At 45.7% G+C, this 23,800-nt stretch overlaps 1 protein-coding gene across 1 annotated transcript; it reads left to right on the top strand.

Moving 5' to 3' along the window:
- On the top strand, nt 1-22,002 carry LOC109766438 (uncharacterized). The gene is made up of 8 exons (XM_045231435.2): nt 1-316; nt 17,147-17,355; nt 17,821-17,915; nt 18,316-18,389; nt 18,538-18,740; nt 19,524-19,706; nt 20,715-20,818; nt 20,934-22,002. Exons 1-8 carry the CDS (start codon nt 1-3, stop codon nt 21,073-21,075), a joined length of 1,326 nt encoding a protein of 441 aa, XP_045087370.1. The 3' UTR covers nt 21,076-22,002.
- Nucleotides 22,003-23,800: the final 1,798 nt, after the last annotated feature.

Raw genomic sequence — 23,800 nt, forward strand, 5'->3', positions numbered from 1 at the left:
ATGAAGCGGGGCTCCCGGCGGGAGAGACTTGAGGCGCAGTGGTGGCGTGCTCGAGCAAAACCGACGGGGACAGGGCACCGGAGGAGGAACATCGATGGCTTGGCGAGGCGAAGCAGAGGGCCGCGGGTGCTGGGATTTGGCGATGCAGAAGACCACGGCAGCGGCGGCTACTGGCGCGGTGACGAGGAACGAAAGGCGGCAGCGACGAGAGGAGGCAGGCGCAGCCACGGGGAGGTAGTGGAGGCGCTGGTCGCGAAGGTCGATGGAGAGGGGCTTGGCGCGGCGGGGACGAACTCGCTCCGGCGAGGGTGCAGAGGTCCAAGGCACGGCTTTCGTCGACGTGGATGAGGCGAGGAGGAGCTGCTGCCGTTTGTTCCAGCGCTCGATAGGATGACGCAGGTGGGAATTGGCGGCGGGGCCTCGGCAGCAGGGAGGCGCGGCCAAGGCAGGGCCTGACGGATCCAGACGGGGGCGGCGCTTGACGGCGGAAGGCGACACGAGGCAAAGGAGGAGCGGCAGCGGGGTCGCGAGGGGAGGAGGCTGCTGCGGGCGGCCGGTGCTCGAGGAACTCCTCTTCTCTCTCTGGGTGGCGGCGCAAGGGAGAGGACGAGAGAAAGAGGGTGAGGGGATCGGGAGGATGAGACAGGGGAGGCTGGCGGCGCTGCAGGGGAGATGAGGGAGAGATCGAGAGGAGGAAGTCGGTCTCCTGGCGGCTAGGGTTAGGCTTAGGTGGGCCGCGGGGATGGGCCGGCTTGGAGTTGGGAGGCCCAGCTGGGCCGGCTGGGGGTCTCTCTCTTCTCTCTCTCTCTTATTTCTTTTAGCAGAAAAGTAATAGAGAGAAGAAAAAGAAAGATAGGGTTAGGGAAAGAATTTGCGCATGCGGTTAATTTTCCCGGACTCACAAAAATATGCTCGTTCCAAGAAAAACGGAGTGGGTAAGATTGCACGGTTTAATTCAAAAGCATTTGAATTTAATTCAAATGTTTTGAACAAGGAGTAGGATTACAAAGTGTCCAAAATGTTGAACATTTAGGAAGGGTCTCGATAAGAGGGAAAAGAATTGTTGGCAAAGCTTGGAGGTGAAACTTGAAGTGGAAATAGGCATGGGAATTATTTGCAAGAGTGTTCCGGTTAATTCCAAACTAATGGAATATTTATAGTAGCTCCATAAATATTAGGAGGATATGTTATAAAGAGAAATCACCATGTGAATTCCCTCGATTTAAATAGATCGAAGATCCATGCAATTTACTTAGTTGAGTTTTAAAAATTAAATGACATGATGGCATGATGACATGATGCAATGCAAAAAAATGAAAGAGCAAGCACAAAAGAAACACGCGGTGATCACGAGAACATGGAAGTCTTCTGAACCGTCGGTCTCGGGGCGTTACAGCAACCCACATGCATTACATTTCACATGTACTAAAACACACGGGCTTACCATATGTTGCTGTGAAGCCTCGCTGCTGTTGCAATGTTCTTTGAAGATAACGTCAGCATCCCGTGGTTGCAAATCTAGTTGTTGTAGTTTATTCTGCACCCTCTATTTAGGTAAAATTAATTTTAATCGCATGCACTGGTTCGAATTGATCATCAATGGTTCATTTAAACTAATGAAAGAAGGGTGTGTGCTTACACGACAATATATCTGCTTCGCTATATTTTTATGCTTGTTCGAGGTGCCAGCCCCAAAAGAACAAATATTTTGCTTGATGGGGTTGGCAGCTCCATAATTAATCCTTACTTATGAAGCATGTTATCCCAAACAAGTTGGAGTAGGCTAGATATGAAACCCTTTCACGAGGACTTCCCAGGAGGTCACCCATCCTAGTACTACTCTCGCCCTAATGGGTTTCATACCCAAAAGACTGGCTAGTTTTTATTTAGTCATGCAACTTGGGAAGATGAAGAACACACAAAAAAGTACTGAACAGAGGCTCGGAGCAGTGATGTAATAGCTAGCATCATAAAATGTAGGGTAAAACAAACAAAAAGCAGCGGAACCACATGCTAGTTTGCTGATGTGTAATTAAGCATAGAGAACATGAAGCAGTCTGATGGAACCAACAGGTGGCATCAGAACAACACCATTATCATAAATATAGCATGCAAGAAGTAAAATAGTAGGCAAAGATATCTAGGAAGTATAGTAATACTTAGGACAAAACTAAAGCATATTAACTATATGTGCACTGGTATGTAATTTAGCACATGTAACATGTTCACTGCCAGAAGTATGGCCCTACAGGTGCAAGCAGAATAACGTGTCTCATGAAAAATTGAATGATGCCCTGAAGAAATTCAAAGGTGCGGTGCTTATGCTAAGAAAGTGAATGTAGGCGCCAGCCGTTGGATAATAGTACCTGATTCTCGGCGGCGTATGGGTATCGTTGTCATACTTGATAGCTAATGATCGCCGATGGTGCTCGTGTTGTGGTTGAGTTTGGGCAGGCCGTCGCCGTCGCTAAAGCGGCTCCAGTGCTTCGGTTGCGGCGCCTGTCGACATACAAGAAAGCTCATCTGTGGTAAGTGAACAGTTGCACGATAAAGAAGAGAAAAACTGAAGGAGTACAAATTGAAATAACCTGATGAGGCTGCGGCGTCAGTAAAGCAGGGCCGGTGGAGTTGAATATGGCGTCCATGGAGCGGGTCCGATGCAGTGGATGAAGGCTTCGGCGGGCGCGTTGTACAGTGCTTTCGGTGAGGCGGATCTGTTGCAGCGGACGAGGGCTTGTATGAAGGGCCAGCGATGGGGCGGACGAGGGAGTCAGTGAAGGGCCTACACTATGGTGGACGAGGGCGCCGGTTAAGCAGATGCGGTGCGGTGGACCATGACGGCGGTTAAGGAGATCTGGAGCGGTGGACAAGCCAGCCGGTGAAGCGGCTCCGGTGAAGTGGTGAGTTGGCAGTTGGGGGTTCCAAGGTGCGGAAGGTAGATCCAGCGGGGTGTGAGGTCCACCGCTGTGGCGGAGGACTAGATTTGGTGGCTTGCCGTGGTTGGGGGGTGGGTCGGGGAGGGGAAGGGGAGGGGCTCTGGGGAAGAATGTTGGGGGCAAAGTGGGGAAAACAATGGAGTTACCAAAGCAGCCCTTTTTCGTTCATGCGGCAGGGGTAAAACAAGAATATCGTAGGGCTAAACTTTCGGACGCGAGATATTTCAATGTGAGCGGGAAGTTTGAAAGCTTTTGGCGCCTGAAATTATAAGTGTTCTGCTCTTGTACGTCCGACTATGATATCATGGCCGAGAATTTCTTTGTTTTGCACCCAAAAAAGTGCAAGTTTTGAAAATCAATGTCTCCAACTCGAAACTTAGATTGTCCATTCAATTCAAATATGGATCATTGAGCTAGTACAAGTATATACCATCATACGGTCCAATTCAAATGAAATTCCAAATGTGTTTATCCTAAATATGATGACAAAAGCAAAAATGTGTATGTGTATGAATAAAGTGGATGATTATAAAGTTTGAACATGCCCGTATGTGTATATCTCTAGGTTTGATATATGAATTTGAAATCACAAAATCCCGTCTTAAAAAATGTACCTCCGTTTAAATGAATTACAAAAGCTAATGATGGAGTCGAATTCCCAAATTCCAATCTTAGGTTTGTAATTCTGGTACATCAAGGTATATCACGCATGTTCAAAAGTATCGTTATCTCATAGTCCAAACTGTGAAACAAATTGATCAACCATGAGTGCACACACTATTGACCATATATATCTCAATTACGCTAAAGTCCCTCAAATATAGAAACCTAACTCATTATCTGAAGCCAACCCCCACCCACCCCACCCCCTCTGACGCCCCCCCGCCCACCCACCCCACACACGCCGTTCTCTCCCCCAGACACGAACACACGAGCACATTAACACCCCCCCTCTCTTCTAAAGTCCGGATCCCAATATAGGTCTCTTATCACTTTGTCTCTCGGGCATGCACACATCTCTTCCCCCACTCTCCAGGTCTCCCGGTATCTCTCTTTCCCAAGAACACGCACTATGTAGAGTGTATCTTTCTCATACACACAAAACGTCACCCCCAAACGTCTATCTCCCTAGTTATGTGGTTCTCACACACTCACCTCACACACCACCCCCACTGCAAACAAGCACACTTTGTCTCCTTGTGCACCACTCTCCTCTTTCTATCTCTCCCACATGCGGACCCGCCCCATCTCCTTTCCTTTATACATATATGCCGCGACTCTTTCCATAGCTCCCTAATGTATCATCGTTCTCAATCTCGCACGTTGTTCTCTACACCATCTATTCTTGATCTCTCATGAAGTCCCTATCACACACACGATGACTCGCTTCCCTTGCGTCTCCGTACATAGGCCAATTTCGAACAACATCAACATTGTCTCCCTATCTATATGCCACTTATGGACACAAACGACCCCTCTCCCCCCTCTTTTCCTCTCTCTCTCTCCGTCGCTAGCTCTCTCTCTCGCTCTCGCTCTCTCGCTCTCACACCCCTCCCCCACACACACTCGATGTCTCCCCGCCCGCACCCATGCATGTTATCCCGCTACTACACATGCCTTTGTCTCTCTTTGACACACATGTCACACCATTCCCCCTTCCCTTATACTAGGTTTACATCATTAGTGGTCTCTCTACTCCACATACACACACTCCCTCTCACACACAAACGCGCGCACAAACACACACAAACACGCACAAACACCCATCTAGCTATCTGGATCCTTCTTTTAAGACACACACCTTGCATATTCTCTACAGCTCTAGATATGTATATACCCCCTCTCTAGCTCAAATGCACACCAAAATTCTCCATCTCTCTAACTCACACATCTCTCCCCATGCCCGCATGTGTATCTCACACACTCACTCTGTGATTATGTCTATGTGTCTCCATGTTACACAAAACAAAGCCCCATGTACATGTCTCTCTCTATCATCCACACAATAGACACAAAGAATCTATTATCATTGCCTCAGTCTCTAGACATATCACACGCACTCTCTCTCTCTCTCTCTCTCTCTCTCTCTCTCGCAAACACGCTCAACAAGGGTTTCCCCGTGAATAACTTACCGTCTATTCATCAACAGTCGTGGCAGTACGGCGAACACAAGACGTGAAAAATAATAAATCTACACGTGTGTAGACCACCTAGTATGACTACTAGGACTAGAGCAAGCCGAAAGCGCGCCGCCGTCACCCCCTCCTTATCGGCAACGGGAAAACCTTTGTTTTACATAGTCGAGAAGTCATTGTGCTAAGGCCCCACATGCTGAGCCATTGAATAGAACGTAGATCCTAGTTTACGGAAACAAGCTAGTATCGATAATGGTATGCGTGCCATCTTGCAATAGACCGTCCGATCTATATCTGACGGATGGAAATTAAACTAAAAGATACCCGCACCTCTCTCCACATTTGCAGACAAGGCCTTCCCTCGTTCATTCTTATCTCCAACAACCTCATTGTTGAGCAATTAAAAAAGGAAGCCTCTGGAATAAACTGGTCTGGTGGCTGCTGCCGGCGTTGTCCATCCCCTTGCCTCCACTCAGTCCGACCACCAATCACCACCACGCCCCACTACTCTTCACCTTATCTCCTCTTTCACGAGATATCATTAGTTTTTACACATGGGATTACTCCTACATGGGTCAATCACAACAAGTGTTTTATAAAAACATGCATCTTGATGTTCCGTGCAATGCACGGACATCTTGCTAGTACTCCTACAGAAGACTAAGTTGATGATGATGGTGTGTCCGCCATCCGTCATTTCTGACCATTAGATCTACATCTAACAACTATGAGGTAAGTTGTTGCCTTTTCTCACCAACATCCCACTTATCTACCAATTGCAGAAAAACCCATAATTAATATCTTAAAACCAACCACACCCCTCCCTCACCTCACCAAAACAGCCCAAGGAATATTTTCTGTTTGAAACATAATATATCTCTAGTGATATCTACACTCTTATAAAAAACCGAGTTGGTGATGATGGTGTCCCTGCCATCCTGCAATATAGACCGTCCGATCTATATCTGACGGATAGAAAGCAAACTATGACAATTTTGCAAAAAGATACCCGCACCCCTCTCCACATTTGTAGATAAGGACTTCCCTCGTTCATCTTCGTCTCCCATGAGATAAACAGCTCGTATAAATGCATCTTGATGTTCCATGCAACACATGGGCCTCTTGCTAGTATGTATATCAAAATTAGAGTGTTTTGTATCAAGTTTGTGAATAAGTATTATTCTAATTATGATCCGTTGCAACGCACGTGAACATTGCTAGTATTTCCAACCATTCCAAAAAAATGCTAGTATTTCCATAGTTTCGAGTTTTCCATCAAGATATTAGTCACCCATGGTTGATATTTACTTTCAATCACGTACACATAGGCACTATGTAACTAGCCTTGCTTATTGGCTTCCAAAGCTTAACTTTCACTCCTACTTACAATATGTAGAGTATTTAACAAAAAACTACCACTTTCAACCAGCCCTAGGAAGAAACTATTGTACAAAAAATAGCAAAAACATACCCAAAATTTCTTAATCCTGCCAAAAACTACTACCTAGTGCCGATTAGGCTCGTTTAAACCCGTTTATGACAGGGTTGGCTCACACGTCCGTGCTGACGAGGCAGCTTAAACCAACACATTTTGTTTGACCGTTGACACGAGGGACCCACATCTGACCTTCTATCCTGTTATATTCCCCCTCAAATCATTATTTTTCCTGAACATTACTTCATACAGTACTGATGCGTGTTCGTCAGTGCCGCCGGTGATGAGGGAGTTGGCCGCCGCTCCACCGGACGGGCCGGACGCCGCGCTGGCCTCCGCACGGGTTGGCAGGCTGGCCCGAGCATGACTCACGCACGAGCAAGCCGCCGCACTGGCCTTCGCTCGAGCCAGATGGCTGGCCTTAGCACGGCGCGCACGAGCAAGCCGCCGCACTGGCCTTCCCTCGTGCCAGATGGCTGGCCTTAGCATGGCGTGCACGAGCAAGCCGCCGTGCTAATCTAGCTAGCAAACCTTGCAGACAAGCAGCTGGACGGAGCTATCTTGGCTAGCTAGCGGCCGCGAGCGCCGGACGGAGCTGGCATCCGGGCTGCCGCAAGATGGGCTCCGCACCGCCGACGATTTTGACCTCGCCTTCTGCCAGTGGTGGTAGCTGTGTCCCATGGCCGAGGATGACTAGGTGGACGGGCCGGAGGTAGGAGGTCACTCAGGGATTTTTGTGCAGACTGACATGTAGGTCCCACAAGTCAAAACGCCTAACTTGCCGGTCGAATAGAAGGCGTTGACTTAAGGGGCGACATGGGTTGAAACGTGCCTATAACGACACTTTGTAGAGTAGTCGTTTCTTGGTAGGGCTGGTTGGTAAGGGCATGTACAATGGTTGATAAGGTAGTCTTATGTTAAGTCTGCCATGTATGCAAGTGGTAGTAGTTTCTTGGCATTATTAGGCCCTCCACTATGTCACTGGTGCCAAATAACTGAAAAGGGTGCCACATCACTGCTGATGCCAAATGAAAATTTTGTGGCACTGGCTTCACAACGGAGGGCACCGCTCGATCTAAAAGTAGATGACCCCACGTAAAAAAATAATCATTGAGCTAGCCTTCAGAGTGCCTCGCCGAGTTCTTCCTCCTCTCCCCTGAAAGATCCCCTTTGTTTATCCAAACCAAATCAGAAAATTGTATCCTCCCTCTTTCCAAATCCAAGCTTGTGCAGTCAGAAACTGGCGGAGGAAGTCAATGGGCCGAAGCGGGTGGAGGCCCCGAGCAGGAGACAATGTGGCGGAGGAGATCGGACCGGTCTGAGCTGGACGACCTCACGACGGAGGCTACCGGTGTCGGGCTGCCTAGCTGTGCGGGCTGGCCGGGCTCGCATCCAACGACGGAGGTCATGGCCAGAGGGTTCTGGTTGTGGGCAGGCCAAGCTCATGGCCGGAGTTGTCAGTGTCGGGCCACACACATGTGCTGTGCAGGCTGTCCAAGCTCGCATCTTGGGGCGGAGGTCATGGCCAAAGGGTGGTGGTCCAGCGTTGGAGGCGAGCAGCGAAGAGCTCCCCTAAGGCGGTGGACGAAGCGGAGGTAGTCACGGCAGTTGATTCACGCGAGAAGGACGAGAGACAGGTCATGGAATAAGTTTTTTATTCGTCCGATGAATTTGGCACCAGAGCAAGTAGGTGCTCCGGTGCCCCCAAAAAAATTTGTGGCACTGGCTGGGCAATGGAGGGCACCGATGCCAGATACTCCAAAAGTCAATTTGGCATCGCTTTTGGCCCACATAGTGGAAGGCCTTAGTAGTTTCTTTTCATTATTAATGGTTTCTTGTAAGGAACAATGTACTACTAGCGACAAAAGGCGATTCTAGGTTGCGTTGTACTCCAACAAGTACTACTAGTGGTCGCGGGAGTGTATACCTCGTTTTGTGGGTTCGATCCCGGCCGAACGCACGGCGGCCTTTTTTTAAATAGTAACTTCGCTGCGAGCCAATATTGTACACGGGTAGTTTGAGTTTTGAAGTCGAACGGATGTGTTGCACCACAATCTGGGTGCAGTGGATAGCCCAGCCATGTGAACGGGCTTTCCTTCCCATCATCTCGTGGCTCGCGTGCTCGCCCTAGCCGCACCTCGCTTGCAGCTTCCTCATCAGCTAGTAGCATATTTAAACTAGCGCCTCCCAATTAAGCCCGAGGAGCCAGAAAAGCCTGGCGCGGCATTGGGAACTGTGCAATATGGCTTTGTACGTAAAGTGCTAGTACTCTACTAGTACTCTGTAGCTTGTGGCGTTGCACGCATGGACTTCAATCCATTATCGGCTCTATAAAAGAAATTCCTCTTGACGTGATTTTTTTTGAAACGGAGGCAAAAGGTTTGCCTCATCTCATTCATAAAGAAGGATCTACTAACAAAGTTCGACGAGATCCATTACACCTCCACAAATGGAAGCGAAAAGCCTAGTCTCGCTGTATCAAATAACTCAAATGTTCTGCCCCCACAGTAACCGTCGCCGATAAGCAGGCTGCTAGTGTGTGTGTGAGAGGAGCGGCTGAGTAGGCCAGCTACGCGCTTGAATAGAGCACCGAGAGTACCCACTATGTAGGTGTACTTTTCCTGCATTCATGGTACGACGATGGTTCTAGAGAATAGTACTACCCTCCACTTCCAATTGTAGCTCCTTGGCTGAGATTAAGAGTTCAAAACTGGTGCACTATACTAGAAGCATAGTACATCGCACTACTAGTTGAGAAAGTAGTACTAGTACTGCTACAGTAGGAGTACGTAGTAAATAATAGCCTCACCCCTTCGCTAAGGAATGATCGAGGAGCTACAGTTGGAAGGGACGAGTCCCTGCGATTACTACGCTCTTATCTCCTCCTCGCCAGTTCCCCTCCCCCCGAAGAGAAGGCAGTTCGTCGCTGCTCCCATGGATTCGCCAGGCGGTTCTCCTCCTCGTCGGGGCTGGGAGACCTTGGACGATGATCCTTTGGGAGAAATTGCACGCCGCTCCGGTGTCCTCACTACCGCAAGACTCGCTGCTTCCTGCACCAACTTTTTCAAGACAATGCTTAAACAGGCTTGGGAAAAGGCCATGCTTGTTGGTCTTCCCTGCATCCTCGAGGAGAAGCTTCTTCTATGGGACAATCCTTCGAACAGTCCACCGCTCCCTGGGCATGGTTGCACGTTGACTCCGCTAGAGTTGCCGACGTTGAGAGGTAGTCGGATTTTGTCTGATGAGCAGGCCAGTCATGGAGTTTGATCATGTAGTACTTAGTTATTCCATTTCCATCCCGTAAGCCGCCCACCGTCTTATATATAGGTATGGGTCGGTGCCAACGAAGCTTGGCTTTCATACCTCCGGCCGGATACCACCATCATTTTGCACAACATCCACAGCAGTGCGGCCGTTCCCGTAGACCCCTTCTCAACCATTGGGATCGGCCTTCCGGACTGGCTGGGCTTGAATACGTATGATGATGCCTACATGAGATTGAAGAAGATAGCAATTGCGGACCCGCCGATAAAGCGACGCGGCTACGATGATTACTATCTCATCGCGGTGTTTGACATAAGGATTGCCATCAATGCAAGAGGTTGTAAAGGCATAGGCTGGTGCATGTTGGCCGTGGCAGATTTGTACCCCTACACGTTCGAAGACGCCATGCGCCATCTAGGCCACATCTTCGTGGTGACGAGCCAAGAGACTTGTTTCATCTGGTTGCCATCCTACGGTACGGGAGATTAAAAATGGAATGCACAAACCATCATTTGCATCCCTAACGGTACTCCATTATTTTGCAGGGACCAGTCATCCCCCGATCAAAATAAGATCGCCGATCCTGGATGTGCATTTGCATCCGCGATTTAGTCTAACCTGGAAACTTGTAGCTGACTTTGGCATATTGGGATCAACTATCTTAGCAGTCATTACCCATGGTACCACTGATGTGCAACATGGTCACACAATCTACCACGAACGGACCGTCACCATCTACCCAGGTATTCCATTCAGTATTGTATTTTTAACCCTCTTGCCTTCTGTTTTGTTGTTGTACTACTTAATAGTACTAGTAGGAGTACTTTTTACCTTGGAGGACGCGTATAGCTAGCTAGGCCCTTGAAGACTTGAACCCACTAGCTGCCACCATTTTTGTTTTTCCATGTCTTACTATCTCATCCATGTAGCCAAGAGTGCTATATATAATAAGCCGGTTATTTTACTTCCTCTATACCGGAGTAGTACTATTTGCTGCACAGTATTACTGACCGCCATATTTGAGCACAACATTATTATGCATGGACCTTGACTGTGTACGTCACCATGTGTCCAGATCTGAGATACCACGTGTACCAGATGAACGGCGCTGAGTTCGACCCCCGTGATGCTACGTGGGTGCCGAGGAACACTCTTGGAGAGTACTCGCTTTTCATTGGGGACAGCTACCCCATTTTGAAGCGGATGCCACCTTCCGTGCACGACACCGAAGGCCTGTCGTTCATGAAGCATGGTTGTGTCTTTAGTGTGCACCGCCGAATGAATGACATGCTGGGACACGCTATCCCTGATTTATGCCGCTTCAGCTTGGATGAGTCTCCATCGTGTGGAACCGGACTAGAAAGCTGTGACAACGATTCCCGTTGGCCACCGCTATGGATCGTGCCATCCATGAAGAACACCTGGGACTGGAACCTGGAGGAGGACATGTAGCCCATCTATAACGTGTATGTGGGGTATGGTAAATTGCGAACGGTAGCGCTGTGAATATATGTAGACTAGTCGTGCACAAATTTATCACATGAATTGGAGACTAACTTGTGTGGCATACTGGCGTTTGTCCTTTAAAATTTATTACTAGTAAATGTGTAATGTGTACATGCAACTTGTGTGGTTGTTGCACGGGATCCAACACGCTCATTGAGAAAAAAAGGTGGCACAACTTTGGATATAGGTGACGTGGCGGCATCATACAGTAGCATCGTTCGCTATAGTTGTAATACTCCTACTAGGACGACAACTCCTATAAAACCTTGCGCTTGGCTCTTTGCCTCTTCGGGAGGTTCAACAGTTCGTACTCGTGTGAACCTTGTACTTGGCTCTTCGCCTCTTCGGAAGGTCCAACAATGATGATACTACAATACAATATGCTTCTGGCAATCTAACACCGATTGAACTGCTGCACGTCCACCGTGAGGGCGAGGGCGTGCGAGAGGGAGAGGGAGAGGGCGCTGTAGTCAAAACCCTCTGCTCGTCCTGCGAGACGCCGCGTGCGTGGGCGAGGGAGAGGCGTAGTAAGCAAGCTTCTCCTCGTTCGGCGAGTTGACGGGACACATCAAAGCAGTACAAGTACTAGTCCTTTCCGGTTAAATATGGCTTAATTTGAAACGAGAAAAATACACTGGCGGTCAACGTATGTAACAATACACTCTTTATTGTCACTATGTATAGTTTTGCGGTGATTATACGATCACTAGCTCATCGTAGAGCACCGTATTGCACCCTACTGACCGGCCACATAGTCGACGTGGCACTTTGTTGACTGGTTAAATTGTCACCTGGTTTCTGGGTCCCACCCGTCAGTTGGCAGAGCAAAGAAATCAGTTGAACAAAACTTTACGCAGGCGCGACAAGAGTCCAACCCTTGCGCGCGAACCACCCTGGTTGTGTATGTGAGTGCATGCACATGTACTCCCTCGATCTTCCAACAAAGAGTGTACAGTACATCGGCTAAGAAAGAAAGAGTGTACATCTACACTTCCAATGCATTTAGCCTTTAATCTAAAATCAATATTGATTGACTAATGCACCAACTTGTGCTCTAGCTATAGGCTACATGTCTATCCTTAATTACAGCATGCAACAACCTTCATTTAATCTTCTTCTCTCAATGGTCGCATGCACACATAAATCTGCTATTTTTGGGCGTTAATTATGCCCTGGTCAATGTGTAAATCTCTAAATGTACAGTCTTTCACGGACGTAGGGAGTAGGTTGAGCACTTGAGCGTGAGCGTGTGTGTTGCGTCGCGTGCTGTGTGCCGCATGGGTGCATGAGTGTTGCGTGCATCCATGTGTACGTGTGAGTGTTGCATGTTGCATGCATGCATGAGGTTTTTACTCCCTCCCATTGACATGTTCATATTTCAAGTTTTCTCTGTTCCCTCCATATTGTGATACTCCCTCTGTTCCCAAATACGGAGTAAAAGCCTCCCTCTGTTCCCATGGAGTATTTGTCTCTCTAGAGATTTCAACAAGTGACTACGTACGGAGCAAAATGAGTGAATCTACACTCTAAAATATGTCTACATATATCCGTATGTTGTATTCCATTTGAATGTCTAAAAAGACAATATTTAGGAACGGAGGGAGTAGCAAATAAACATTAAGTTCTCTTGTTTTTTCCCTCCTTGGTCACGGTGCACAACCAAAGATGACTCACCTGGATGGAGGGAGTAGATGGTCAAAGTTTGACACAAAATTAATGCATTGGTAAACATATTTTTTTTGAGGAAAACGAGTGCATTAATTGAGTGTTTTTGCAAACTACAAAAATTATTCCACCACTCATCATCTACCTTGGTTGATGAGATTTTTGAATTGAGCCCTATAAACCGGAAAGGAGGTAGTACTAGTAGTCCTACATTATTGGCGCCGGGTGCCTTGGCCAATGTTTCATCTTGTTGGATAGGATGCATCGGTGGTTTTTTTGACCCGAATGCATCGGTGCTTACATGGGGTGCTAAGCACATTAAAAACTTTAGCAACTAAAGATCCCAATGCTTACATGTACAGGTGCTTAACTTGTTGGTGCTAAGCATCCTTTATTTAATGATTTTGTAACTAAAGTTCTTCATGCATTGGTGGGATTCTTCCATTTAAGTCTTCTGTTTAGGTTCTCACGCTTAGTACTGGGGTCACCACACTTATCTCTCCTCTTAATTACCTTGCCACATCAGACTTTTTTCCTACATGGCAGCCTTAGGCTGGTCATAGTGGAGAGTATCATATATTAGTATCATGCATATGATACTAGTGTAGATACTACATCCATAGTGCATAGTAACATAGATTAATATCATAGGTGGTCTTATTTATTGCCATGCATGACACATAGTAGCATAACATTTATTATGTTACGGTATCTACCTATGTTACTATAACCATCTCTCTCTTCTTTAACTGACTGCCACATAAGCATGTTTGTGAGTCCCAAGTACATGATACTACTTATGTTACCCCCACTATGGCCAGCCTTAGCACCTGTACAAGGCGGTGCATTGGGAGGGGCCCGAACATAGAGGCATAGGGATACTGTAGATAGGAAGTCTTCGCGATCCATTATTCCCCATCTCGGTCAGAGAGAACTATTCAACCTTACCCAGTACTGCCATCATGTTTGCCAATACACACTGCAACAGATGGGACACTTGATTAATAAGCTGAACCAGCGTGTTGGTGTTACTAAATCAGCCTTACCCAGTACTGCCATCATGTTTGCCAGTGGAGTACGCTTCCGCAAATACGACTACGCACCTCTCTCCTCCATTAACTGACATATGGGCCCTCTTGAGGTAGACCCACATGTCATCGGCGTAACTATTTACACTCCGAAGGATGGTATATCCTTGTAGTATGACTAGTAGAATTGAGATTTAATGCACTTTCTTCCCTATCTTCACTCTTCTTCCTCCTCTCTTCTTATTCCTCCTCTCTTCCCCATTGTCGGTCGCACACCATTTCCCCCCGCTCACTGCTCGCCCGCCCGCGCCATCTTCCTTGGTAGCTCGCGCGTACCATATCCCCCCGCTCACTGCTCGGTCACACGTGCCATCTTCTTCGCTCGCCCGCCCGAATCCACTTCCCCGCTGGCTCGCAGGCACCGAAAACCCCAGTCACTCAGCGCCCTAAAAATCCCTATGGCAGAACCGACTGACACGCAGAGGCGCGATTGGAATTCCCTCCCCGATGTTCTCTTGGAGCAGATCTGTAATCGTATGGACCTGCTCAACACCGTTCGTCTGGCCGCATGCTCGGTGTCTTTGTACCGTCTACTCGTCTGCAACCGGCCGACTCTTTTCAATACACCCTGCTTGCTGATGTCCGATCCTCGCAGGTGGCCCAGATACCGACTTGAAGGTCCTACGGAGGTTGTCGTGGTGCCCCTCGACATGCTACCACTACCCGTCCACCTGTCCTTCATGGGCGACCACTACTGGGTGAGATGAAGGCCAACTAGATCGTCCTCGTCCACCAATCCGGTAGTCTATGGCGTCTCGTGGATATCTACACCCAGCGAGAGATCACCCTTCCATCATTGGATACCTCCGCCATCGAGCCTCGCGGCCCGCCGGACACTCCTGCCTACTACGCACGAGATGCATCGAGCTTTTGGCTCGACCTCTGTTTGCTGAAGGTTGTAATCTGCGAAGTGCCCACACCATCACAAGACTACATGGATTACAAGCTCATTGTCGTGTTCAACATGGGATTAGTCTATCTGTAATCCGGTCGCCATACATGGTTATGGCTCATCGTCGATCCTCTTCACCCAACATTTCTGTCTGATGTTATAGTGCACGATGGCATCGTTTATGCGGTCGACACATAGATTGGCTGCCTATACTGGTGGAATCTATCGTCGTGTAATTGTTCTATCTCATCTCATCTTTACCTTAAGAATACGACTACCTGTTCATTGTTACAAATTTAGAATATATAGTATGTCTATAACCACATCATTGCTATATGTTCCTCTCATTTCCTAGATTTTTATGACCACACATGTTATTGTTAGAGTTGATATGAGAACAATTGGCATCTAATGATTGTTAGAATAGATACTATGAGTATAACCTCATGATTGCTATATGTTACTCTCATTTCCAGGATTTTTATAACAACGCATGTTATTGCTTAGAGTTGATATGATAACTGTAGTAAGTGCTATGGTAGAATATGAGTAGGCCCTGTCATATCTGTTTTCCTCTCATTGTTACATGATGTTTAAACCATGATATATTGCTAGAATACGAAAGCCATTGGCTTATTTTTTTAACTTGGGGTATGATTATGACCACGGCATTGCAATTCTCTGTCTATGATATGTGTCACTGTTATAATAATCTTAATTCCACACATACTCTGAACATGATAGTTTATTTTTGTCCTTTTGGTCTCCAATTTGAATTGTTGCAGCAGGCGCAAATGCGCTGGCCTTCATGATTCCAGGACCTGGAATCATACCAGCCGATGGGTGGTGGTTTATCGCTCGTTCAGCTGACGGCGGTCATTTGATGCTCATTTGCACGTACCAAATTGACCAAACCATTTCATCAAACCACATGCAGTACAATGCCTGGGGCGTTCGTGACATTGATGGCTATGGCTGCTTTGTGTTCGAGAAAGATCCCAGCTCTGTTGGGCCAGGCGTATTCAACTGGAGGCGGGTTTACAGCCTCGGCAACCACTCCATGTTCCTCGGGCTCAATTATCCGATCATCCAACCAATCATCGATCATATCACCGACGATGATTGCCGTGCTATGGAACTTCCATTCGCCAGGGGGAACTGTGTTTACACATCATACCATGGGTTCCATAAATCACCATATCCAGAGATTCGTCGACACAGCTTGTTGCTAGATAATCTTCAGTGTGTGAAAGGCATCAAGCTTCCACACGATGGATGGCTTTTGCAAACCCGACATGCGGCGATGTGGTTCATGCCAATAGCAAATATGCACAACTTGATTCGTACTGATATCTAGACTGAGCCATGTATCCTGTGCTGCTGTAGCATGACCCTCTTTTGTTGGATATTATGTATTGTTGTTAGTTTGAAGCACTCCTCTGGTTTGAAGGATAGATACCTTTCTGGGATCAAGTGAATCCTAACACATCTGTGTAGGATGTACTGATAATGATGATGGAGATGATGTGAAGAAGCCATTCTGTTACTAGTAACAGAATAATATTTTGTTACCCCTGGGCCCTATATAAACGCGACGAATCATTTTCTATGATCGGAGTGAAAGAGAAAAGAAGGCCCACGAGCTTCCCAGCCCAAAAAAGCCCCGGTATTCGGCAAAATTGACACATTTGACCTATGGATCAAATCAAATCACAGAATGAACTGTCTGTGGAACTATTTCATGCGGCTGACCTTTTTGTGTGACGCCCGACACGAAGGCGCCACATTACACTGTGCAACGCCTCACAGATAGGCACTACATGCCTGGCCAGCGTCGCACCCGTGTGATCCGAAAATTACTAAGTCAGTGTGCAGCGCCTGAGAGCTAGGCGCCATACTGTAGCGCCTAGCTTCTAGGCGTTGCACTAGTGGTTGCTTCATTTTGTAGTGCAACCACTAGTGCAGCGCCTGAGAGCTAGGCGCCACACTATACAGTGCAGCGCCTAGCTCTTAGGCTCTGCACAATGACTTCGCAATTTTTAGGCAGTCTGGGGTGCAACGCTGGCCAGGCGTGTAGCGCCGATCTGTGAGGCGTTGCACAATGTAGTGTGACGCTTTCGTGTCGGGCGTCACATAAAAAGGTCAGCCGCGTGAAATAGTTTCAGGGACGTTTCATTTTGTGATTTGATTTTGTCCACACCTCAAATTTGTCAAATTTGCCCCAGTATTCTCACCACCCAGCCGCCTCCCACGACCAGAAACCCCTGGCCACCGCGGCCGCCGCGAGGCATCCATCCCCGGCCGCCGCTGGCCTCCATCCCCGGCCGCCGCGAGCGCCACCGCCCTACGTGCCCGCATCTATCCCATTCCCGGCGACAAGGTCGCCGCCTATGGATCTCTCCTGCAGCCTCCGTTCGTGCTAGTGGAGGGAGAAGTACGTTTTCTGGAAAAATGGCAGTAAACAGGCATCAGTTCACTTTTTTTATTCTACTCTTCTCTTGATTTGTTATTAGATCAGAGATGGAGTTGGCGAATTACTTGTGCCTTTTCTGTTCAATGGATAGATGGATGGATGGGTGTAGTTCTCTGAATGTAACCTATGATCCAATGCTGCTCAACTTCCTCTGAACCCCCCTAATCAAGTCCCGCTCCTAGTCATTATCAGTTCGACAAAAGGTTGTAGAAAAGGTCAGAGTTGAGACTAGTTGTCATCAAGGTTAGCCCCTTTGTTTCAGATTCAGTATCTCCATTACCAGTATAAAAAAAGGACCAGCGGCCAATCCTAGCGCCGCTCGTGATCTCCGCCTCCAAGCGCCGCACCCATTGAGCACCCACACAGTAAGAAAGCCATCTCATTTTGCTTTGAGCATTTGCTTTTGTGATGTATGCTCACTGATAGATTCCCTGCAGCGGCCAAATCTTGGCGCCGCTAGTGATCTCTGCCTCCATCTCCACTTCACTGGAGCAATCAGTCCAGAGGAGGAGGTGTAGCCGGTCCACCCTTATTCCAACTCCAAAAAAAATTCTTTTTGAGTTAGATTCTTTGTCACAGTACACATGCAGCTTCTAAACTCCTTGTCTAGTCATTCTAGTACTAATGAAGATCGAGTTGATTGAAATAATGTAGTCGATTCCTGAGACCCTTACTAGTCCTTCCATATATAGAACTTGTGCTTGATAGGGACATGACTTATCTCTTTGTTGCCTGCTTGTTTTTGTAAAATTCTTTGAACTTATTTAGGTGATATATTTGGACCTTTGCCTTGTCAGTACAACATCACGCTCCATAGCCGGGCACGAGAAAAGTTGCGTGCAGGCCACCCTGTGCTCCGTCCTCTATCCGCCTCAGTCATCTCCCTCTCATCCTCTCTCTGCTCCGTGTGTGTGTGTGCAGGGAGTGGGAGGAGATAGAGCAGGGGAGTGGGAGGCCCTTCCATGGCGAATGCATAGGCATCTTCCATGGAGATTGTGAGCTCTCTCGATTATTGCTTGCGGATTTATATTATTGGTTTGTCCACTGTAGTTCTTGTATAGCGGCGTCCTCCTTTTCTCGTGTTCCTCTTTCGATGTTGCTGCATGTGTTTAATGACCCACTAATATGATTTCTGGAAACAAGCTTCAGTACAGAGAAGCTTCAGTACGAGAAAAAGTGGGTCATCAGTTCATCCATATGCAACCTCCTGCGTGGTCGTCCATTTTTTTTTGGAGCCTACTCACTGCAAAGCACAAAAGAGGTTGGTGCTCACCTTCTTCGAGACTGCCGCCGCTCCCACATTTCCAGGCTCTACGGCAAGACCTACTGCATCGCCACCACCACTGGTGAGCAAGCACACATAAAAAAATCTTCCATTTTTGTTTCTTTTAACGTCAGAACCTTGCTGACAAACAAACACAATAAATAACACCATGAGTCTGAACATTCCTGCTGCTGAATTTGGTACTAGTTGTCTAATTTCTAGCTTCCACGCCCATTGTGAATTGTTGTTACCGAGGGAAGATTTCATAGTTGTTGTCTGCAGTTTATTGAGGCAAAGGTTATAAGTTTGTACTAATAAACTGTAGTTTACTAAGGCAAAGAGTTATACGTATTCAACAGTCCAAGTAGTTGTCTAAATGATAGTTTGGTAGCTGTCCAAATAATTGTCTAAACAGCAGTCTGAACATTCCTGCTGCTGAATATCTCTCCTCTCTCAAATTCATTCAAATTTGTTGCTTGTTCTTGTTGTTGCCATGAGGGCCCTCAAGTTGTTTGTTGTTATTCCTATGAGAAACCTTGTTTGGATCGAAAGTAGCATATTTTCTATTCTATTCTTGCAAAAGCTTCATTTCTGTTCTGTTTTGAAGTTACTTGGCATAAAAATTACTATATATATGCTATTGTAAAAGACTAGATTTCTTCTAAATGTGAAGTTCAAGCTCTCGGGATTTGCTCTTCAATTTTTTAACAGATGTAATGCTAAAAAAAATGTGATCAATGGATGCTGAGAGGGATTGATGTTAAATGTCAAACTTATGTCTTTGTGTGTAGTTGGTAAGATGTATATTGCACATCAGTGTAGTGAAAAGAAATAAAAAATTGCAGCTAATTATTTTAGCTGTTAGATTGTGGAGTTTGAAGTAGCGAAGACGACGACTAGATGTAGATCGGCGAGTGCGGGATCAACCTCAGCAGCAGCCAGAAGCAGCGCATTCAGCTCGACCGCGCCGTCTACCAGGACTGTGACATCTAACTCCTTGATGACGTCTTCAGCGCCGTCGATGCGCACCGGCAGTGAGATCTTCAAGGTGCATTTTACTATCTACTATTGTACTTATCTATACCAAACTGAACTGAGTCTTTGATAATGCAGTACTAGTTGCTTAATGAGTTCTGTTTTTATAATATAATATGACAGATTGCTACACAATTTTTTTATTAGAGTTCAGAAAATAAAAACAATAGTTAAAACAGCAGATTAAGTTCATTTCGAAAGTTTGTAAGCTCCCTAGAGTAGCGCCGTCGATGCTTGCCCTCTCCAGCAGCCGTCATCGTGAGGATTAGCCACCGTCTATTTGGTGTTAGGCCTACCTACGATGGTCCCATCTATCGTGAGGTACATCCTGTTTGAATCTCTCCTCTCCGGCTCCGCATGGTGAAGATCTTCATGTCTACCATTTGTACTGTCAATTTATTTCGAATTGAACTCGTGATGCACTTGATTCAGATCTGAGGGAAGAAAACATAACTACATAATTCAGTTCCTGATTTGCATCCTATAAAACTAAACAGTGAAGAAACACACCCCTGTACTTTCGCTCTTGTACTGACAGATCATGAATTTAGGAAGCTGCAACCTTTGGCATTATTCTATACTGAGATTTTGGTGCGAGAACAAGAACGTCGAGAGCATGTGCATGAACACGTAGTTGTGCATGGGTAGAATTTATTAAGGATTTTAGAGAGCTGGGCAAGCCAAAGTAAATCATGCACTCACCCAAAAGTTCAGCGAAAATGTTTACCTCAGTTCAGACTCAAGAGTTGCTGGTTTCGGTATTTCGTTACCTTCATGTGCAGTAACAAAGTGCGTGCATTTGGTGGTTTTGTGAAGGAGTTAAGCTTTTATTTGATTTTCAGTTCGGGTTTATAAATGGAATAAATTTATGTAGAATTCAAGGGACTGAGATTAGATTTGTACTATTTGTTCATGGAAAAGGAATCTGCTCTTCTCTTTGTTGAAATTACAATATGTAGTTTTGCTCTCAGCATTGCAATTCCACATGCTTGTTATATTAATTATCAGTTTGTGTATCTAGCCGGCCGTGTTGTGTATTCTGGTCAGTTCGTGTGTGTATTGTGTTGCCCTCGAGCTGTATGAGAGGCCGCCCGCGGAGCCGAGGAAGTCGCCGATCTGGTCGAGGCATGCTCTTATTCTCTATTTTTAGTAGCACAAAAATTTGAAAGTTTGAATGCCAGACCTTGGTAAGTCCTCCTTGACAAAACATCATCTCTCATATTTGTTCCTACTTTTGTAGGTTGCATCAAAAACAAGATGCACAAGTTCATTTTTTGTATGCTTTTCAGTACATCTACTTCCTGACGATGAGTCATATTTCCTTTGTGTTTCCATCTTCATATATAGCACAAACAAGTGCTTGTGGTTATGCTTCAGAATGAGCATCGTACTGCCTCTTGGTTCAGTTCAATATATAATTTTAGTTAAGTGCAATATATAATTTTAGTTTAGTTCAATATCTTGAGTATCACCTTTTTCTGCCATGAACTCATGCTAACTATGAGCAACTAAATTCACTCTGAATATGATGATACTAAACCATAAGTTAGCTCTGAACTCATATATTTGTCTTAACAATTGACAGGTCTGAATATGTTGCCCCCACCATGCTGATTTACTACTGCAACGTCGTTGATTCCCCGCCTTCGAACTGCTCCCTCAATCCCTTCCGTGGACCACCGCCGACGGTGGGATGCACCTTCCACGGGAAGCCATGTGACCGTGTAGACGCACGTCTTCATTGAGTCGCTCACTGCGCATTTGTGTGTGTTGTGTTCATGCGTGCGTGGCCGCGACCATGCTTCGCATTTCGGTGTTGTCTATGTGTGGTCGTGCAGGCGTCTCACCTCAAACACATCCTAGGCTGGTGCACGAGTTGCCGAGGAAACACCCAAGGTTGTGGCCTCTCGACCACAACTTCGTCTCATGGAAACTGTTGGATGTGGACAGCCAGAACGAGTTCAAGTCTACGTGGCTCATCAAGGAGAAAAAGAAGAGGAACTCGAGTGGTTTCTCTATGGAGAAGGGCAGAAGAAATTGTGCTCTGAACATGCTTGTTGATATATTTTTCTACAGATTTTTGTGTTGCTGACAAAGCTACACAAGTTGTATTTTTACAAGTTGAACTTAAGAATATCCTCTAGAAAGTTCGTGCATGCGTGGATGTTCTTTTGACATTGAACTGTTAAGTGCTTGCAAAATCTACAGTGTTGATCCATCAGCATTCGTAGTTTTGCACCTCAGTTGTGTATGTTGTGTTTCAAGTGCTCATTGAAGTTTATGTTCTGACTTCTTGTATAACTACCTAGGCATTCATGTATTACTAACCAGTAAGTACACCCGTTACTTCTCTCACTCATCTGTGCTAGTGGTGAATAGTTCAAATTCTTGGCAAATTTTGAAACGTTCAAATTGATAAAGGTGGTAAGTTCGAACGGAAAATAAACGAACCCTTAGGCAATTTAACTGAGGGAAAATAGTGAGTTAATGCATTACTACTCTGCTATCCTTTCAGTTCAACAATATTAACCATGCAAGTTTTGGGATGATCATACCGTAACCATTGAAAAAGCTACGAGCAAAAACATACAAAAACGGAGTAAAGTTCAATATGTGAAAACATGCTCGGTACAAAACTATACGGGCATCAGTTCAAGTACATTTTTTTGGAACCATTCAAAATTACTCTGTGAAAAATACATCAGTACAAACACACACATAGATCAGTACAAGGACTCTGTTTTTTCTGACGGGAAAACAACACGATGACTCTCACCGTATTCAAAATTACTCTTCAATGATTATAAATTTGAGAAAACGTTCAACATGACTAAGTTTCGCATTTTCAATAGCTATCCAACGGTATATTATTTGCCCCATTTCGACAAATTTAAAAAAATCGCGTTCAAAATCAAATTTGACCATATTCGAATTCGTTTTTAAACCGTAAGTGATTAGAAAAATATTTCTATACGAAAAAGTTGCGCATTTTCCAGAGCTTTCCAATGCCGTCTCATTTGCATCAATCCGACAAACCGTTTGAAAAAAACACGAAAATATATTTCGCCCAGAATTTCACCATTTTTCAAATTACTTTTAATTGTATATAATTTGAAAAATAGTAGATATATGGAAGATGCGGATTTTTACCAGCTTTCCAATGCCATCTTATTTGCTCAATTCCGATAAACCGTTTGAAAATTGAGTCCAAAGTACGATTCACGTTTTCGGTTTTGGAAAAAACGGTTTTTTCAAAACTGCTCTTAAACTATGATGATTTTGCAAAAAATTCCTATATATTTGTAATATAGATGTGAAGAGCTTTCCAACGATATATTACACGCCCCATTCTGACGAAAAGACGATCAGTTCAACGAGATAAAAATCATTAGTACAACCGCGTGAAACCATCAGCTCAAGTGGGGTAACAGAATAATATTCTGTTACGCGAAACAGAATAGCCCAGATGTGTGTGTGTGTATATATATATAGTGTTGTCCAATGGGAATTATATTTTGTATTACTCATGTAGCCTACAAAGTCTGTCGCACAACCTTGTAACTTCTTACCCCATTTCTAAATTTGTACTAGTCCTCTATACCGTATATTGCGCTACTCGTACTACTACCTCCCTCCTGGTTTACTGGTCCCCTTCGTAATTGTGTCAAATTTTGACCATAAATTTCACTAACTAAATGTTAATGCATGTCACAAAAAATTATATCGTTTTATTCGTATTTGAACATAGCTTCCAATGGAATAATTTTCGGTGACATGCATTGACATTTTGTTAGTTAAACCTATGGTTAAAATGTGACACTAATATGACTAGTAATTAGTACAGTAGCAGTACTAGTATACGTCGGTCAAATTATCCATCATGTCCTCACATTGAATTGACGTGACAACACGCTTCGCGTGAGGTGACACAAGAATCCCGGCGGCATGTTCGGGTATTGTGGACTTCAGATGTGGAGTACTACCACTTATCTGTCGAAATCTTTCATCATTCACTTAAAACAGTCGATTTGATCATACATTGAGTACCATATAACTGGAATTAACCGATGCAACTCTAAGAAGGAATGGCCGGTGCTGCCGGCTGGT

The sequence above is a fragment of the Aegilops tauschii genome, chromosome 7 (genome assembly GCF_002575655.3).
Source record: "Aegilops tauschii subsp. strangulata cultivar AL8/78 chromosome 7, Aet v6.0, whole genome shotgun sequence".
Taxonomy (NCBI): Eukaryota; Viridiplantae; Streptophyta; class Magnoliopsida; order Poales; family Poaceae; genus Aegilops; species Aegilops tauschii.